At 54.6% G+C, this 18517-nt stretch overlaps 1 protein-coding gene across 1 annotated transcript in view; it reads right to left on the reverse strand.

Annotated features, from left to right (window-relative positions):
• Positions 1-18517, reverse strand: part of AP1B1 (adaptor related protein complex 1 subunit beta 1) — a 28689-nt gene extending 10172 nt beyond the window's left edge. Inside the window, exons 1-10 of the mRNA XM_059484862.1 lie at positions 18486-18517; positions 13070-13282; positions 11857-11919; positions 10619-10724; positions 7243-7378; positions 4745-4990; positions 3151-3341; positions 2505-2726; positions 1387-1507; positions 774-869 (exon numbers count right to left, since the gene is read on the reverse strand). Coding sequence (XP_059340845.1) covers positions 774-869; positions 1387-1507; positions 2505-2726; positions 3151-3341; positions 4745-4990; positions 7243-7378; positions 10619-10724; positions 11857-11893 — 1155 coding nt within the window. The 5' untranslated portion in view covers positions 11894-11919; positions 13070-13282; positions 18486-18517. The remainder of the gene's footprint in view (positions 1-773; positions 870-1386; positions 1508-2504; positions 2727-3150; positions 3342-4744; positions 4991-7242; positions 7379-10618; positions 10725-11856; positions 11920-13069; positions 13283-18485) is intronic.

An 18517-nucleotide genomic window follows, 5' to 3' on the forward strand; every position in this document is an offset into this window, starting at 1 on the left:
ACTGCCTCCTATCCCCCCCTATCCCAAGCCACAGCACAACGGGGGACACTGAGTGTGGTCTGCCCTTCACATCCCGGTGTGGCTCCTCCTCATCCTCTCTGCACATCCCCACAGGCTCCTCTCTCCCCATGGGAAGCGTTCCAGCTGTACAGAGACACCTTTCCAGGGAGGTTTTTAACAATCTCCTTTGGAAAATTATCCCCATAGGGAAGCAAAGCCTCTGAGTGGCCCCTCAGGAAGGGATGGATTCCCTCCCAGCCCCTCAGGAAGGGATGGATTCCCTCCCAGCCCCTCTGGAAGGGATTGGTTCCTTCCAGCCTCTTGCAAAATGACTGGGACCTTCCCAGCCCCTCAGGAATGGAACAGCTCAGCCCCAGCCCCTCAGGAAGGGATCAGCTCCCCCCCAGCCCTTCAGGAAGGGATCAGCTCAGCCCCAGCCCCTCAGGAAGGGATCAGCTCCCTCCCAGCCCTTCAGGAAGGGATCAGCTCCCTCTCAGCTCCACTCTGGTCCCCAACAAGCCACTGGTATCACCCACTGCATTCCTGGCCCTGTTCTAGGCAGGGATCCTAAAGCAGCTCCAGTTGCAAAGGAGAAGGGGATGGAAGAACCTCCTGGCACCCCAATGATCCCTGTGGAACAACCATGGCTCATCCCCACGCCTGGGAAGGCTCCAACTTGCCAATTCCTGGGATGAGATGGCCACCATGTGCTGGGAAGTGCCACCCTGCCCACCCACAGGTGCCGCAAGGCCCAGCCATGTCCCAGCCCTCACCTCCACCTTGATGGCACAGCGGCCGATGGCTCTCACCGCCTTCCTGACAAAATCCACATCCACCTCTGTGGCATATTCCTTCAGCTCTGCCAGCACCTGAGGGGGGCACAGCATAGTGAGAGGCTGGCACAGCCACCAGGAGAGATGGGCACAGCACAGTGAGAGCCTGGCAGCAAGGCACAGCCACCAGGAGAGCAGGGCACAGCACAGTGACAGACTGGCACAGCCACCAGGAGAGAAGGACACAGCCACCAGGAGAGCAGGGCACAGCCACTAGGAGAGAGGGACACAGCACAGTGAGGGGCTGGCAGCAAGGCACAGCCACCAGGAGAGAGGAACAAAACCACCAGGAGAGAGGGGCACAGCACAGTGACAGCCTGGCAGCAAGGCACAGCCACCAGGAGAGAGTGGCACAGCTACCACGAGAGAGGGGCACAGCCACCAGAAGAGAGGGGCACAGCACAGTGACAGCCTGGCAGCAAGGCACAGCCACCAGGAGAGAGGGGCAGTGACCCAGCACGAGCCCCAGGGTGGGACAGCTGCTCCCAGCAGAGCTGGGCTGGCACTGGGGTGGCCCTGGGGTGGCCCTGGGTGTCCCAGCCCCACTCCTGACCTGGGCTATGTTGGCCTGGGAGGCCAGGCGGATCATGATGTCCAGTTTCTCCAGTTTGACGTAGATGGGGTCGTTGTACTTGACAAAGAACACCTTCATCTCGTGCTTCAGGATCTCGGGCCTGGGGCAGCGAGAGGCAGCGTTAGGGGGGACAGGCACTCACTCCCACCCCAATCCCAAGGTTTTGGGGGCCTATTCAATGCCAAGGAATCCAAGTCACCGTGGTTATCCCCCAGGATTCTGTCCCCTGGCTCCCCTTTGCTGGCACACAGGGGACAGAGCACAACCTTGTCACAAACACGGGCCAGACGTGAGGCAACGGGGGACGTTTGTCCTGCCAAGGCTGGAGGGACGTTTCAGTGGGAGCAGGGACACAAATCCAGACCCCAGGGCTAGGCTGGACCTTTCTCACCAGCTCACCCTCTCTCTAAGCTGGGAAAGAGCTAGGCCAGGTCCAGCTCCAAGCTGCCTTCCACATTCCCACTCCCAGGGACACTAATTGCTTTCCATTTCTCCCAGAAATTGCTGCTATTTTTAAGAGACGACCACGGTGCTGACTGGGAGGAGAACAAATCATCTGACTGGGCTGGGGCTCTCCAGCTGCCACTCCTGCTCCAGGCACACGTGTGGGGACTCAGCCACCTCCAGGATTTTAGATCAGCAAAGGGACAAAAGGACTCTGAGCACTTGGTCAAAGGGGACAACTGTGGAAAGCAGCTGGCAGCACAAAAATCCCTCCCTAGACACAGAGGGACTACTCCAAAGTCTCACAGCTTTTGGCTTTGCCATCCTTTGCTGCCCCAAATAAAGAATAAATTGAACTAAAGGATACATTAAACTGGAGATCCCAGCTTAGCTCCCTGCTCATTCCCTCACCTGACTGACTCAGGGCCAGGTTGGACAGGCCTTGGAGCAAAATGCTCTAGTGGAGGGTGTCCATGGCAGGGGATGGGATGAGATGAGCTTTAAGATCCCTCCCAACCACCATTCCACAATTCCATAACTCTCCTTGGATTTTAAGTAACAGAGAAGAAATCACCCTACAGGATGTGTGTGACACTGCTGCAGTCAGAGGGACTGAAGCACCTGTGGCTGAGAGGGGACACATGGACACCCACCTCTTCTGCACGATCAGGTTGATGTTGCGGAGGGCCACGTACTGCAGCTCGGGCTCTGCAGACAGCAGAGTGACCAGTGGTGGGGCCAGCTTCTTCAGGAGAGTGCCATAATAATCCAGGTCCTTGGACAGCATCTCCATGAACTTCATCAGCACCTTGACAGCCGACAGCACCACGGCAGAATTGGCGTGGGACAGCCGCGGTGTCACCCGCTCGCAGATGCTGCCGGGGCGAGGAGGAGGGAGAGGAAATGATCCCAGCCCTTCCTCATGCTGAAAAACTCCTGCCAGCATGGAGGAAGGACTTGCAGGAAAGCTGAGTGCCACTTGGGACCTTCCCAAAGAGGCCGAGCTGGCTCCTGAATGCCCCAGTGAAGGTTATTCCCCAGGCCCTGCAGAACCCTCTGGCAGTGACCCCGTTTCGGGGCTCCCCGGTGCCCATTGTCCCCTACAGCCACATTTTAAGCAGCTCAAGGAGCACAATCCCAGTGCCAGGGCTCGCTACAGGACCAGGGCAGGCTCCAGATGGCCATGCCCAAGGCACAGGTGCAGCAGATGCCTGCTGTCCCACCTCCTGCAGCAGGGTCAGGAGGATGAAGACTCCTCAGAGGAGAAGGGGCAGTGCCAAGCCCTGCCTGTGCCCTCACCTCTGTGCTTCCCGGTCATCCTTGGGCATGTAGTTTGCCAGGCAGTCCAGGATGAAGATCTGGCCCCACTCAGTGCACTCGTTGAGGGCTGTGAGCAGCTTGTTGATGGACTGGGGGTTGAGGTCCAGGAGGTTGCTGCTGGGATGAGACTCCGCGATTTCCGACAGCGCCGCCACCGCGTTGGCCACCACCTGCCAGGGGGGGACAGGACACGGATTGGTGACACCAAATGTGGTGTGAGGGGATGAGCTGCCTCCTCACTATGAACCCCTCACATCCCACCTACATCTGGGCTCCAGCTTCTCCCTCCTCAGAGCAGATCTGAGGGGGATGGATGAGCCTTCCCCACCACACGCTCCCACCACCCACGCCGCATCTCCAACGGCTCCCACGTGTTCCACGGAGCCAGCCTTGGCTTCCTGCCCAGTTCCCTTCCCCAGGCAGCTCTGAGGAGCCCCAGAGCTTTCCACACAGCCCCTGGGCTCAACACTACACCCAGGGTAAGGCTGGAAAAGCAGGAAAGGCTGTGGGAAGAGAAACCCTGGGGAAAGGTGGTTTTAAAGTTCCCCATGCCCGGGGAAAGGGAGGGAAGCCAAAGCCCAGCTGGCAGGAAAACCAGAAGCAAAAGCCACTGGCTCTGTGGTATCAGAACCAAGCAGCAGCTTCCCTCTGCCCTGAGCCACCTGGAGCAGCCTCCTTCCCACTGGGAACAGAGGAATAACACACAGCCATGGGATGGAAGAAACCCTCTGTCCAGGACACAGGGTTATGGGGCAGGGAGCACAGCCTGCAGTCCTGAGAAGCAAAAGCTCTCAAAAAGCTCTTTGTTAACACCAAAAAGACAATCTGGGAGGAAGGGAGTTTGTGGAGTTTTCCTGTAATCTGATCCTAAGACTCCTCCCATGGGACACCTGATGAACCCCTGGCCCCGGGGCTGCTCTCTCTCTGCTCTCAGCTCTCTGGGGCTCTGCTTGGGCTCCTGGGCCTCTTCTTCCTGTTCCACCTCCCCTGGCATGGGGTGGGGGAAATAAAATGAAGAGATTTTTAAAAAATTTAGGAGTTTAAAAAAAAAAAGGCAAGACGAAAAGCAAGAAAGGAGGCAAGAAAGGTAAGAAGAAAGGCAAGGAAGAAAGGCAAGAAAGGTAGGAAAAAAAGGAGAGAAAAAAGGTAAAAAAAGGGCAAGAAAAAAGGTAAAAAAAGGCAAGAAAAAAGGTAAAAATCAGGCAAGAAAGAAGGTAAAAAAAGGCAAGAAAAAGGCAAGAAGGCAAGAAGAAAGGCAAGAAGAAAGGCAAGAAAGAAGGTAAAAAAAGGCAAGAAAAAAGGTAAAAAAAAGGCCAAAAAAAAAGGCAAGAAAAAGGGCAAAAAAAAAAAGCAAGAAAAAAGGTAAAAAAAAGGCAAGAAAAAAGGTTAAAAAAAGGCAAGAAAAAGGGCAAGAATTTTCTCATTTGCTTCTCCTGCCATTGGCTGCAGCCTCCCTGGACACAATCTCGTCACTGCAGCCGCACGCTGCTACCGGAGTTGGACACGAACACGACGGGAGAGCAGTGACAGCCATTTGGACAAAGAGGAGGCAGAGAAGGCAAAACCCAATCACCATGGGGTTGGAGTCTGAGATGAGATCCTTGAGGGTGTCCAGGAAGCCCTGGTCCTCCACCAGCTGGGCGTTGATGTCGTGCAGCTTGGCCACGCAGACGGCGGCCGTCTTGCGCACGTAGGGGTCCTCGTCCTTGAGGCACTTGCGCAGGGGCTCGCACAGGTACTCCGTGATCTTGTCCACACGAATGCAGCCCATGGTGCGCACGGCCAGCGCCCGGATCAGCGGGTTCGGGTCCTCACAGTCCTGCAGGGGTGGCAGAGGAGCTTTGAGATAGGGCTAAGGAGCTCTAGGAGGCCTGTAACACACCCAGTGTTGTGGTGTGATTTCAGAACCTTAGATCCCTCCTTGATAATTCCCTGCCAGGTGTGTCAGTTACCTCTCCTTTCCCATCCCAGCACTGTCTGTCAATTCTGGCATTCCAGCAGTGATTTGCAGATTCAAAAGATGCTCTCTACCCCTGGGGGACATTGGGCCATCCAGGTGTCCTTTGTCCCTTGTCCCTCCCCTCCTGTCCCTGCTTGGTGGCTCCCTGCCCCTTCCCTGCCCCTCTCCCCGGGGTTAAAGGAGCAGCAATCACAGGCTCAGGGAGTTCTGTTGGAGCTGGTGCTGCATTCAGAGGCCTGAGGGCCAGAATAAAGCTCTGCATCCAAACCCTCCATCAGAACCAACTCCTTTCCTTCACCATCACCAAAGGTAAACCTGAGCTCCTGCAAGCCTGGACTTGCCTCCATGTGCCCAGCTACAGCATCTGGCCAGCCCAAAGTGTCTCTGGGGTGAAACACCACACACCCAGCCAGCCAAAAGTGTCTCTGGGGTGAAACACCACACACCCAGCCAGCCCAAAGTGTCTGTGGGGTGAAACACCACACACCCAGCCAGCCCAAAGAGTCTCTGGGGTGAAACACCACAGTGCCGCTATTTGGTTCAGCAGCAGGGCCAGACAAGCTCAGGCACCCATCTGGCTATGTTGGTAATTATTCCAATAACCCAAGACAGCTCAGCTACTTTTGGAGGCACAATAATCAGCAGGATGGCTTCTGTTGTTGCAGTGTTAGAAACAAAGAAGTTTAATAAAAAGCAAAAGAACAAACAGAAAAACTGAGCTAAGCGCCAGACTTTTTTGCTCTTAGTAAAACACTTTACAAAAGTGATTAGCTTCTTTGTTCACTCCTTTTTCTAGTTAACTGTCTAACCAAGACTTTTTAGCCTTTCTCTAATTAGCTATCCTTAAGTTTGAGGTGAAGTCTCTTAAGTCTTATGAGATGTCTTTTCACTTAACTGAAGAGAGAAACTTCTAGACCATTTTCCTATTAAAGATACAAAAGATAGTTTTGTCACTCCATTAACAGAGAGCACACACCCACAGGGGAGGGTGGATATTATTGTAATAATTTTACAATAATTTACAATAATTTACTATTGTAATTAAGGAGCCCTGACAAAGGAAGGAATAATGCATCTGACTCCATGAAGGGTAATTTATTACTCTATGATACTATATTATATTAAAGAATAGTATACTATGCTACAGAATACAGAAAAGATACTTAATGCTAAAAAGATAATAATGAAAACTCGTGACTCTTTCCAGAGTCCTGACACAGCTTGGCCCTGATTGGCCAAAGAGTGAAAACAACTCCCAGCAGAGTCCAATGGAACAATCACCTGTGGGTAAACAATCTCCAAACACATTCCACACCAGCACAACACAGGAGAAGCAAATGAGATAAGAATTGTTCTCCTTTTCTCTGAGGCCTCTCTCACTGCCTTTCACCTTCCCAGGAGAAAAACCCTGGGTGAAGGGATTTTTTTTCAGAGAATGTGAATGCCACAGGATATCCTGGGCTCCTCAGCTATCTCCAGGGGGGTTCAGGTCGTCCAGGAGGATTTGGGTTCAAATCCCGAGGTTTTCATGTTCTACTCTTGAGAATAAGTCACCCAAGAGAAGTTTCTCTCTTGGCCTGTACCCACTGAGTTCCAGCACCACCAATCCTCACTCCCACAACTCCTCAATCCATTCAGGAATTCCATGTCCTCATCACTTACACCAGGTACCTGAACCAACCTGATGCTGGAAATGCATATTGGAATTATTATGAGGGGTTTATCCTTCCTAAAAGCCTGAACTCACTCTAAAGCCCACTAGGCCTTTTCACTGACTGCTTTGGCAATATCCTGGTTCCTAACACACTCTTCAGTTCCCAGCTCCATCGGGAAGATCACGAGGGATTTCTCAGCCCATAAATTCACATGACAGCTCTTGATCACGGGAGCTGCCCACACCCTCACAGAGAGAGAGGCACAGGACAGCTGCCAAAAACTGACTTTCTGCATTACTGGACAAATACAATCTGTTTTCTAGAGCTTGCAGAGCCCCTCCTCAGGAAGGGAGAGGCTTGGGAAAGCTGCCCACACTCCCTGATTTGCAGCCTGGCACAGTGAGCTGGCACCTGGTGTCCCCTGTGGCCCCATGACACAGAGCCCTGTCCCCTCACCTTCACAAAGGTGTTCACAGCCATGATGGCCATGTCTGGCTGGCTCTTGGCATAGTTCATCAGGTAGAGGTAGACCAGCTTCTTCAGCTCCAGGTTGTCTGTCTGCATGCAGTTCACCACGTCGGGGAAGAGAGCGCTGGAACAGAGAGAGCTCAGTGAAGGCAGGACACGGCCAGGCTGCCCATGGATCCCCCTCCCATGGATTATCCTGCTCCCAGAGCCAGGAGAACACAGCTCCCTCCTGAGAGGAAACACTGGGGGTGCTCACCTGGAGAGGAGAAGGCTCCAGGGAGAGCTCAGAGCCCCTTGCAGGGCCTGAAGGGGCTCCAGGAGAGCTGGAGAGGGACTGGGGACAAGGGATGGAGGGACAGGACACAGGGAATGGCTCCCAGTGCCAGAGGGCAGGGCTGGATGGGATATTGGGAATTGGGAATTGTTCCCTGGCAGGGTGGGCAGGCCCTGGCACAGGGTGCCCAGAGCAGCTGTGGCTGCCCCTGGATCCCTGGCAGTGCCCAAGGCCAGGCTGGACACTGGGGCTGGGAGCAGCCTGGGACAGTGGGAGGTGTCCCTGCCCATGGCAGGGGGTTGGAGGACCTTTTCCCATCCAAACCATTCCATGATTCTATGATTCCATGACCTGAGCCCACCCTGCAGCAGACATGGCTGAAATGCCCCTCCTCAGTGGATTTTTTTAATGGGTCTGTGTCACAGACATCTTTTATGGAAAATCTTTTCCTTAGGATTTTTCCTCCTGAGAATCTGGGAGGCCTCAGGAACAAAATGTAAACAATGGTTATCTGCTGCTGTGGAATGCAACAGGTGCATCTGTGATTGGTCTCATGTGTTTGTCTCTAATTAATGGCCAATCACAGTCAGCTGGCTTGGACTCTCTGTCTGAGACACAAGCTTTTCTTATCATTCCTTCTTTTTCTATTCTTAGCCAGCCTTCTGATGAAATCCTTTCTTTTATTCTTTTAGAATAGTTTTAATATATATAATAAAATAATAAATCAGCCTTCTGAAACATGGAGTCAGATCCTCATCTCTTCCCTCATCCTCAGGCCCCTGTGAACACTGTCACAGGTCTGTATCAAAACTCGTCCTTGATGGACCAAAATTGAGCTTTCCCACATGGCTCTGCTGCACTCCCACTCCAGGGCACATCCACTGCCCCAGGAAAAGGTGCTGCACAATTCCCTCAGGCACAGGGTGGGGTTGTTGGGGTGTCTGTGCAGGGCCAGGAGCTGCCCTGGATGACTCTTGTGGATCCCTTCCAACTCAGGATATCCCAGGACTTTATGCATCATCACAGGATGGTCCCAAAAGGAAGAGCCCCCCTCCCCTGGGTGAGGCTGGAGCACCAGGAGACTCTGCTGGGATGGAGGGGAATGCAGTGGGTCTGCCTGCACAGAGCTGGGGCTGCCCAACATGGGGTACCAGAGATGCTGTTTCATCCAAAGACAGACCAATTATACAATTAAACCACCCCAGGGGAGGCAATCAAGATCCCAGGGGTTATTCCACCCTGACAGATGTCCCAAGGCTCCCAGAAGCTTCTCCACCTCCACAAACCAGCCAGGATCAAACCCAAGGCCCCCCTAAATCCAGGGAATTGGGTTTTGCAAAGCTGCTGCCCACCTGGGCTGGTCTCACCCCGGGTTAAGCCAGGCTTTGCTGGCACCTCCTGGGGAGCAGTGAGCTCAGCAAACTGCTCCCTGCAGCCTGAAACAGGGAAAAAGATGGGCTGACACAGACACAGGATCATGGAATGGCTTGGGAACCGTGGAATCTTTAAATTTATCAAGTTCTACCCCCTGCCATGGCAGGGACGTCTCCCACTGTCCCAGGCTGCTCCAAACCCCATCCAGCCTGGCCTTGGGCACTGCCAGGGATCCAGGGGCAGCCACAGCTGCTCTGGGCACCCTGTGCCAGGGCCTGCCCACCCTGCCAAGGAACAATTCCTCATTCCCAATATCCCATCTAAATATCTTTTAGCTTAAAGCCATTCTCCTTTGTTCTGTCACTATTTGTCCATGTAAAAAGCTGCTCCCCCTCCTTTTTTAAGCCCCTTCAAGCCCTGGAAGCTCCTGCCATTTCCATGTGATTTCTACAATGGTCTCAAGATGGACACTCCCTGCTGCTGTTCTGGGAGCCAGGGATGTCCCAGTTCTCCAAACCCTGATGTGTTTTCCCTCCATTTACTCTCAAATGCACCATGAAAATCAAATTGCTGATGCTGCCTGTGCTGGGACAGGTCTGTGCAGGACAAGGCACGGAAGGAGCCACGTGCAGCTCAGCCAGATGGAAAAGGAAGCAGGAACAGCAGCAGCTGCCTGACCTTTTGGACTGGAGAGGCTGTAAAGGGTTTATCAGCATCCAGGCACTGCCACAAACCCTCCAAGGGGGTCCTGCTTGTTTTTAGCAACACACAAAGGAAGTGGAAATAATCCCAACAAACTGATCTGGCAGCCAGACCAATCCTCTTTTAGCCAGATTACAACAAAAGCCAGGAGAGCCCCCACCTGCCAGGTGGCCACGTGGCCACAACCTGCACTCCAGGAGGCAGAGCTGCAGCCAGGGTGTGCCTGGGGGAAAAGCAGCATGGAAACCCCCATGGAAGCAACAGGGGGAAAAGAGAGCCCAAAAACCAGCTGGGTTTGGCTTGGGCACATGGGAGAATAGCATGAAGGAGAGGTTTAGGGTAAATTTAAGGGAAAAGTTCTTCCCCCAGAGGGTGCTGGCACTGCCCAGCCTCCCCTGAGGCTGCCAGAGCTCCAGGAGCCTTTGGGCAGCACTGCCAGGGATGGACAGGGTGGGGTTTTGGGCAGGGCAGGAGCTGCCCTGGATGATTCTGGGGGTCCCTTCCCACTCAGGATATTCCAGGTGCAGCCCCAGCACACACCTGGCATCCTTGCCCACATCCTGGGGGAAAAGCAGCATGGAAACCCCCCTGCAAGCAACAGGGGGAAAAGAGAACCCAAAAACCAGCTGGGTTTGGCTTGGGCACATGGGAGAACAGCATGAAGGAGAGGTTTAGGGTAAATTTAAGGGAAAAGTTCTTCTCCCAGAAGCCTGAACTCCCTGTAAAGCCCACCAGGCCTTTTCACTAAGTGCTTTGGCAATATCCTAGTTCCTAACACACTCTTCAGTTCCCAGCTTCAATGGGAAGATCATGAGGAATTTACCTCAGCACCAGAGGGTGCTGGCACTGCCCAGGCTGCCCAGGGAATGGGCACGGCCCCGAGGCTGCCAGAGCTCCAGGAGCCTTTGGGCAGCACTGCCAGGGATGCCCAGGATGGGGTTTTGGAGCTGCCCTGGATGATCCTGGGGGTCCCTCCCCACTCAGGATATTCCAGGCTCCATTCCCAGCACACACCTGACGTCCTTGCCCACAGTCATGGAGGCGATCACCTTCTTCACAGCCTCCTTCTTCTTCTCCTTCTTGTCACTGTTCAGCTCAGCCTTCAGCTCAAATATCTCCCCTGGAGAAATGGGAAAAGTGGCAGCTCAGGGATTAGTGGAAAATGTCGAAGACTATAATTGAGTTTATTTGGCAAGTAAGATATACATAACCTCTCATAACTGAAAAGTTGGAAACTGATTAATTCTAAAGCTGGCTCAAGATTTCACAATAATATTATCTCAACTCATTTCCCATTGATCTGTCACAATTCATTATTTGGTTGCCAAACTTGACCAGAGAATTTTTCAAGACTAAATTTGAAGTTTATTTTTCATATGAAGACAAATTTTAAAGCCTAATTCGGCTTAATTTGAAAAAACCTGTTTCCTTGAATTGGCAAATAAATGTCTTACCCATTTATAGAATTAATTTGAAAAGCCTGAAGTAAATAATTCAAAGCTGAGCACACCTCTGCTGGGTGACAGGGTCCTCTGCCACCCCTGAAAAGAGAGATTTAATTTCCCAAACACCCACTGAGGGCTGGGGCTGCTCTGGGGGCTCAGCTCTCACCCATGGGAATGGAATATTCACCTCCTGCTGAATCCTTGTGGCTCCTCCACAGGGATGAGAGATGCTGCAGGAGTCAGGAGCACCCCACAGGCACTGGATGGGGTTATCCAGAGGGTGTTTTTGGCTGTGGGGTGATCATCCCTGCCCCATGAGGCCCTACCCTTCCCAGGGATGGATTTTGGGCACTGCTCCTCAGTGGAAATGTGGCTCCCAAATCCCTCCCTGCCTGTGGCAGCCCCCCCCAGCCCAGGGCAGCATCTCCTGCAGCCAGGCTGAGCTCCTTACTCCCTCCTGGGCTGGCAGATTGAGGAGGAAGATGCCACATGGCTTCTCTCACATTAATTCCTTGCTCTGGAGAGTGCTTAAGGCCCTGAATGCTGCCCAGGGGAGCTCCTGAGCTGCTAAAGCTGATCACCAGCTGCCAGCAGCCCTGGCTGGGCCCAGGGGGCTGGGGACAAGGTGTCCTCACCCCACAGCAGCCCAGGAGCTGCTCCAGAGCAAGGAGCAGGGTGAGGTGTGAGCCACAGCATCCCAGGGCATTCCCACAGGAGCTTCCCAACCCTCCCCACATGGGTTATACAGGAGTGAGAACCAGCTGGTGATCTGGGGATGAACTGTGACATTCCTGCTCCTTGCCTTACCTTTCTTGGTGGTGGTGAAGTACTTGGAGTCTGTCATGGTGGTCTCCAGCCAGCAGCACGGCCCTGGAGGAGAGGGAGAGCACTGAGGGTCAGGGCTGATCATTTCCTGATTGCAGGGATTGTTAGGGAGAGCTCCAGGAAGGAAAAACACCAGGGGAGGGAAAGAGTTTGGGATCTCATGGGAAGAGTCACAAGGAGGAGCTCAATCCCCAGGGGAGGGTGAGCACCTCACAGCTCTGTGATGATGGGGAATCAGCTGTTCCCTGATGGGGAATCAGGGCTCTCCAAGGAGGATGTGGAGGAGGAAAGGAACCACTGAAAATCCCAGGGCTGCAGCCCTGACTTTGCTCATCCCATCCTGCACAGAGCTGGGCAGCAGGGGCTCAGTGATCCCCCCTCATCCAAAAAATGCTTCCTTAAGGAAAACTCACAGCCAGCCCTCCCTCTCACCTACCCAGGGAACAGCTCAGGGCTGGGGACAGGAACTGAGCCAAACCTGAGGCTCAGCTCAGTGGGACAGCACAGCCAAGGGGCACAGATCTGCCAGATCAAAGGGAGCCTCTCCCACAAACCAGCCCTGCTCCAGCGGGGTTGCTTTAAATTCCAAGGCTGTGAGGTTTCAGCCCAGCACTTGAGGCTCTATTATATAATTCAGGCAGTTTAGGGCAGATTTAGGGCTTGGCAGGCTGAGGAAGGAGATGTGCAGCCCTTCAGAAAGGTCAGCGGGAATTTGGCTTTTATGGCTGGTTTTCCCATCTTTCCTTCAACAGGGAAGGAACCAGAGGCTTGTCCTTGAAAGCCTGCAGTGGCCTTGCTGTTTTGGAGGGGCAGGAATACAGGAAGCAAAGCCAAGTAGAAAAAAAAAAGAGATTAAAAAAAAAGAGCTTGCGGATGGGTTTAAAATGCAAATGAGCATCTTGAAAGCAAAACGCAGCAGGAGCACAGAGAAACTGTGTCCTCTGTTCCCTGTCCAAGCTGGAGAGGCATCCCCAGCAGGGATAAAAGGAAAATCTGGATGAAATCTGGGGGTTGAGCAGGCTGGGCAGAGCACACAGCCTGGCAGGGAGGGAGAGGGAAGGAGCTTGCGTGGGTTTGGGGCTGCTCTGGGGGCTGGCAGCACCATCCTGGTGCTGTTCCACAGGAGGAAGGCTGGCACCACAGTCCCACAGCCCTGCCCCTGGTGAGCCAGGACACTCCTCCCTGCCTCAGTTACCTGGAATTGATTCAGAGCCTTTTTTATCCCTCTAAGTCGATGGCTCTCCAGGGAACAGCGGGAGCTCCGGGCTGCGCCGCAGCTCTCTGCACCTCACTGCAGATCCCGTCCTGCCACACGGGGAGCAAGGAAGGAAGGGAAGAAAGGAGGATTCACTGCAGTCCCTCCGACTCCAGGACCTGGCTCACACTCAGCCCTGCTCTGCAGAAGTGCCTGGAAAGCAAACTTGAAGCTGAGCAGGGGATTTGTGCAGGCATCAATCACACCGGCCGCTTCCTGCAGCTCCCTGCTCTCGCAGAGCAGGGAAAGCACAGCCTGTGCTCTTCCCATCCACAGCCCCACTGAAAAACCCCACTGATTCCAGGGGCTGAGACAACCACCCATTCCCCCAGTCTTTAAGCCCTGCAGCAATCCCAAGAAGGAAAGTGGCTCCTCCAGCTCGGGAATGAAGGCACAGCCCTCACTCCTCATACAACACAACCCTCCCCAGGGCAGGAAGCACTTTAGGGCCTGGAGCAGGGTGATGAGGGGACCCAAAAACCCAGTGCTCAGCACCCTGCACCCTGTGTGTCCCCCAGGCTGTGCCAGGGTGACAAGGCAGGGCTGGCTGCCAGCTGCAGGTGAATTCCCACAGCTCAGCCCTTGGGCACAGGCCAGCGCTGCTGCCTGGCTCTGCTTTGGAGGATGCAGAGGGAAGGTTTGCTCCCTCAGCTCCAGCAATCCTCATCCAGCTCCTTTCCCCTCTGAGCAATCCCCATCCAGCTCCTTTCCCCACTGAGCAATCCTCATCCAGCTCCTTTCCACTCTGAGCAATCCCCATCCAGACCTTTCCCCACTGAGCAATCCTCATCCAGCTCCTTTCCCCACTGAGCAATCCTCATCCAGCTCCTTTCCCCACTGAGCAATTCCCATCCAGCTCCTTTCCACTCTGAGCAATTCCCACCGAGACCTTTTCCACTCTGAGCAATTCCCATCCAGACCTTTCCACACTGAGCAATGCCCACCCAGCTCCTTTCCACACTGAGCAATTCTCATCCAGACCCTTTCCACACTGAGCAATTCCCATCCAGCTCCTTTCCCAGTGAGAGGCTGAGGGGAGCAGCCCCTCACTCACAAAAAGCAGGATGCAAACAGCAAAGCAAAGCACACAGACCACCCCTGACCTTGTGGTGGCTCAGATTTTACCCCATTTTCACTTATTTTAAGCTGGTCTAGCAAAAATCCACAGGATTGAAGGAGTTCATGTCCATAAAGATCTGGAAGCTGCTGGAGAGGAGCACCCAGAGCCTCTCCCAAGCCAGTATGGCCTCCTCAGGACTGGTTTTGGCAGTGGCACAAACCCAAAGCCTTTTATCCCAATTTTATTCACTCCAGGGGACTCAATTCCACAGCTCCACACAAAGCAGAACACTGCTGCTCTCCTGAGCCTCTCAGCCCCCAGCTCAGGCACATGGCAGGCACAATTCAGCTACCTTGGGAAAATAAGAGGCTCCTAAACCCTAAATACAACAGCAAACACAGCACTGGGCTTCCCACCAAGGGGGCTCTGCCAGGGGGGTCCTGGGACTGCCACCAGTGCCAAATGAACATTGCTGGTGCTGCTCATTCCCTCTTATGGAGAGAGCAGGAAAACTCATTTCTTCTGCTACTTTCAGCACCCTGGTTTGGGATAATTCCTCCATCCTTGAAGGCTGAGCTGCTGCTGACCACAGACTTTCACCATGGGATGGTTTGGGTGGGAAGGGACCTTAAGGATCATCTTATCCCACCCCTGCCATGGGCAGGGACACCTCCCACTGTCCCAGGCTGCTCCAAACCCTGTCCTGGAACATTTGCAGGGACCCAGGGGCAGCCACAGGTGCTCTGGGAGTTCCATCCCAGCCCCTCACCAATCTCACAGGGAACAATTCCCAATTCCCAATATCCCATCCAGCCCTGCCCTCTGGCACTGGGAGCCATTCCCTGTGTCCTGCCCCTCCATCCCTTGTCCCCAGTCCCTTTCCAGCTCTCCTGGAGCCCCTTCAGGCCCTGCAAGGGGCTCTGAGCTCTCCCTGGAGCCTTCTCCTCTCCAGGTGAGCACCCCCAGCTCTCCCAGCCTGGCTCCAGCCCTTGCAGCATCTCTGGTGCCTCCTCTGGGCTCACTTTCAGCTTCCACCAGCACAGAGCCACTGCCAGGGCTGGGAGCAGCCCTCAAACTGTGCCCAAGACATCCCAAATCCCTGCTTATCCCTGCCCACCACAGCCCCCAGGCCCTCCTAGACCCTCTGACAGCCCAGCCCAGGAGTTCTGTGGCTGCCAGAGCTCTGAGCTGCCCAGGCTGAGCCAGGGAGGAAAGGAAAAGGGGAAAGGAAAGGGGGAAAAGGGAAAGGGGGGGAAAGGGAAAGAGGGAAAAAGGGGAAAAGGGAAAGGGGGAAAAGGGAAAGGGGGAAAAGGGAAAGGGGGAAAAGGGAAAGGGGGAAAAGGGAAAGGGGGGAAAGGGAAAGGGGGGAAAGGAAAAGAGGGAAAGGAAAAGGGGAAAAGGGGAAAAGGGAGAAAAGGGGGAAAAGGGGGAAAAGGGGGAAAGGGGGAAAAAGAGGGAAAAAGGGAAAAAGGGAGAAAGGAAAGGAAGGACAGGCTGCTGTCACTAGGGAGAGCAGAAAGGAGCAGGAACTCCAAGGACAAGCCCCTAGGAAAGGGCTCCCCTGGAAAACAGAGGGGCAGCTGGAGGTCAGTGGGGAAAGGAACTCCCACAGGCAAACAGCTCAGCTGCAAATGCAGCACCTGAGGGCCAAGGTGGCATAATTAGAGAAATTAATACTCTAAAACATTAATGGGTAACTGGAGCCGTGGGGAATCACATAACTGCTCCCTGCTGGTGTGGGCAGCTCAGGGCCCTGCAGAGGCCAGGCAGGGTGAGGGGGTGATGGCTCCCTGTGGGAATCAGTAAGGGTAAGAAGGGTTCCAGAAAGCTGTAAAAGCAGCCCCAGAAACAGAAAGAACAAAAACCTTAGAGCTAAGTTGTAGTTAGGAAGTCTGAAAGTAGAAATGTTATAATTGTACAGCAAGGACATGAAACAATAGCTTAAGCCTTAAGCTTGGCTTAGACAGACCTTAAGAGTACAAGAAAATAAATATGCTTAGCAAGACAGTAGAAGGTTTAAACTTAATAATAATGTAGTGTATTATCCATAGAAAGAAGACAAGCAAACACTGTGTGAAAAAGTATAAATGAATTTTTAGTAATTAGCTAGAACAATTATCTACAAGCTTAGCTAAAAGTTTTTAAAGTATTCTGTAACAAAGAAATCTTGAGCTGCTACCAGCTGAACATAAACTTTACCATCTTCCCATTGTCCCAACCATGTAATAAAGGTAATGCAACACATAAAACTCAAGAAATGCACCCAAGAGTCCCATAGCATTCATGAATGAAAAATAAAAATAAAATAACCAGACCAACACAGCTCTGAGCACATCCCTGCCCCATGGACAGACCCAGGAGCTGCCACAGGCACCAGCCAAGGGAGAGGAACACCCCAGGGTGCAGGAAGAGCCAGAGGCTGAGGATGCCCAACCCAACAGCTCCAGAGCCTCATGCTGATCAGTTATCTCCTTACTCACAGCAGTGCTTCCCATCCTACAGCCACAGGCACAGCTCCCATCCTTGTCCTCATATCCCAAATGCCACAGCTCCCATCCCTGTGCCCATCCCACACCTGCCACCCCTCCACAAGCCCTCCCAGCAGCCCCACACACATTCCTGTAGGATATTTCCCCCCTGTCTGCCCTAACTGGAGCCAGTTTTTGCTCCAGCAGCTCAGGGCTGTGATTCTGCTGGATCCCACCAGGACCATCCTCATCCTCTCACCAGTCTGTCACTGACCAAGCCACGGGCATTCCAAAAGGCTCCATCCCCACCAAACAAGGGATAACTTGGATAACTCAGGGGTAGGAGCCAAGCTCACTGTGTCACCAGCAAGGTGCCCAAAGCAAACCCAAAAAACCCTTGGCAGATCCAAAGCAGTGGCAGCAGCAAATGAGCTGCAAGCAATACATCCCATCAACCAATAACTGGGGAATAAAATAAAGGAACAAGGGAAAAGGACAATGCTGAGGTGTTCCCTGCCAGGATCCCACTGCCACAGAGCACAGAGCTCTGAGAGCTGGGGGGATTTTAATCACCATTAACTGGGATGGCACCCCCCAAACTCAGCTGAGCATCTCAGGGACACCAAAGGCCTTGTCCTGGCCACAGCACCAGGTTCCTGTGGCACAGGGGACGTTCTGCTCCTGGGACAGCCAGGTTCTGCACGGTGGACACCTGGAATTCCCAGCCTGGCTCCATCCAAGCAAGGCCCAACACCTCTGGAAAGGCCCTTGGGGTGCCAAAGGATGCTCAGCCGGGCAGCCTGACCCCACAAATGGGTGTGGGAGCCACAAAGCACATCAGTCCCACTGCTCATCCAAGGCTTGTCCCATTTCCTGCCACCCCAGGAGAGAGCAGACACAAAACATCTCCCATCCCTGTGCTCACCCCAAATCCCCACTGAGCCCCCTCTGCTGCTGGGGATGGGACCCTGACAGGTGTCAGAATTCCACAAAACACCTGCAACAACAACAGCAACACCCCCAACACGGCCCCCTCAGCCTGGAGTTGTCTCACAGCTCCTTTTTATCCACTTCGGGGCTTTTTCCCCCCAAAATCTCCCTGGAGGAGGCAGCGAGCACAGGATATCAGCCTCCCTGTCTGCTCCATGCCCAGCTTATTCCATGCAACTTTTCCCATGGCTGTGCCATGTCCTGGGGGGTGAAGGGGTCACCTCGTGTCCCCCAGCCCTTCCCGGGGGTCCTGTCCCCAGCACGGCGTCCCTCGGGCCAGGACACGGTAACGGGGAGGGGAGCGGATCCCGGGGGATCCCTGAGGGACGGAGCCGGGAGGGCAGCGCTGCCACACGGGGACAGGCGGGGACAGGCGGGACACGGCCCGGGGGGGCTGCGGGGTGGGGAGACCCCCGTGTGCCCCAGCGGAGCAGGGGAGGGGGACACAGCCGGGGACACGGGAGGGGAGCAGGGGGACACAGCCGGGGACACGGGAGGGGAGCAGGGGGACACAGCCCGGGACACAGCTCGGGACAGGGGAGGGGACACGGCCCGGGGCTCAGCGCAGGCCGGGCCAGGGGCCAGAGCCGGGACAGCGCCGGTCCCTGAGGGGCACACAGGGCACGGCTCAGGCCGGGGGCGGGAGGGGCCCGGCCCAGAAGGACGCGGCGCGGCCCGAGCCCCGGCGGGGGCGCCGTCCCGGGTGCGCACGGGGGAGGCGGCCAAGGCAGGAGCGGCTGCGGGGCCCGGCTCTGCCCTGCCCTGCCCCAGCCCGGTCCGTCAGTCCCTGTCGGTCCCTGCCCTGCCCCGGCCCGGCCCGGCCCGGCCCGGTCTGTACCTGCTGCCGCCGCCGCCGCCACCGGAACTGAG

This window comes from Ammospiza nelsoni, chromosome 18, assembly GCF_027579445.1.
Source record: "Ammospiza nelsoni isolate bAmmNel1 chromosome 18, bAmmNel1.pri, whole genome shotgun sequence".
Taxonomy (NCBI): domain Eukaryota; kingdom Metazoa; phylum Chordata; class Aves; order Passeriformes; family Passerellidae; genus Ammospiza; species Ammospiza nelsoni.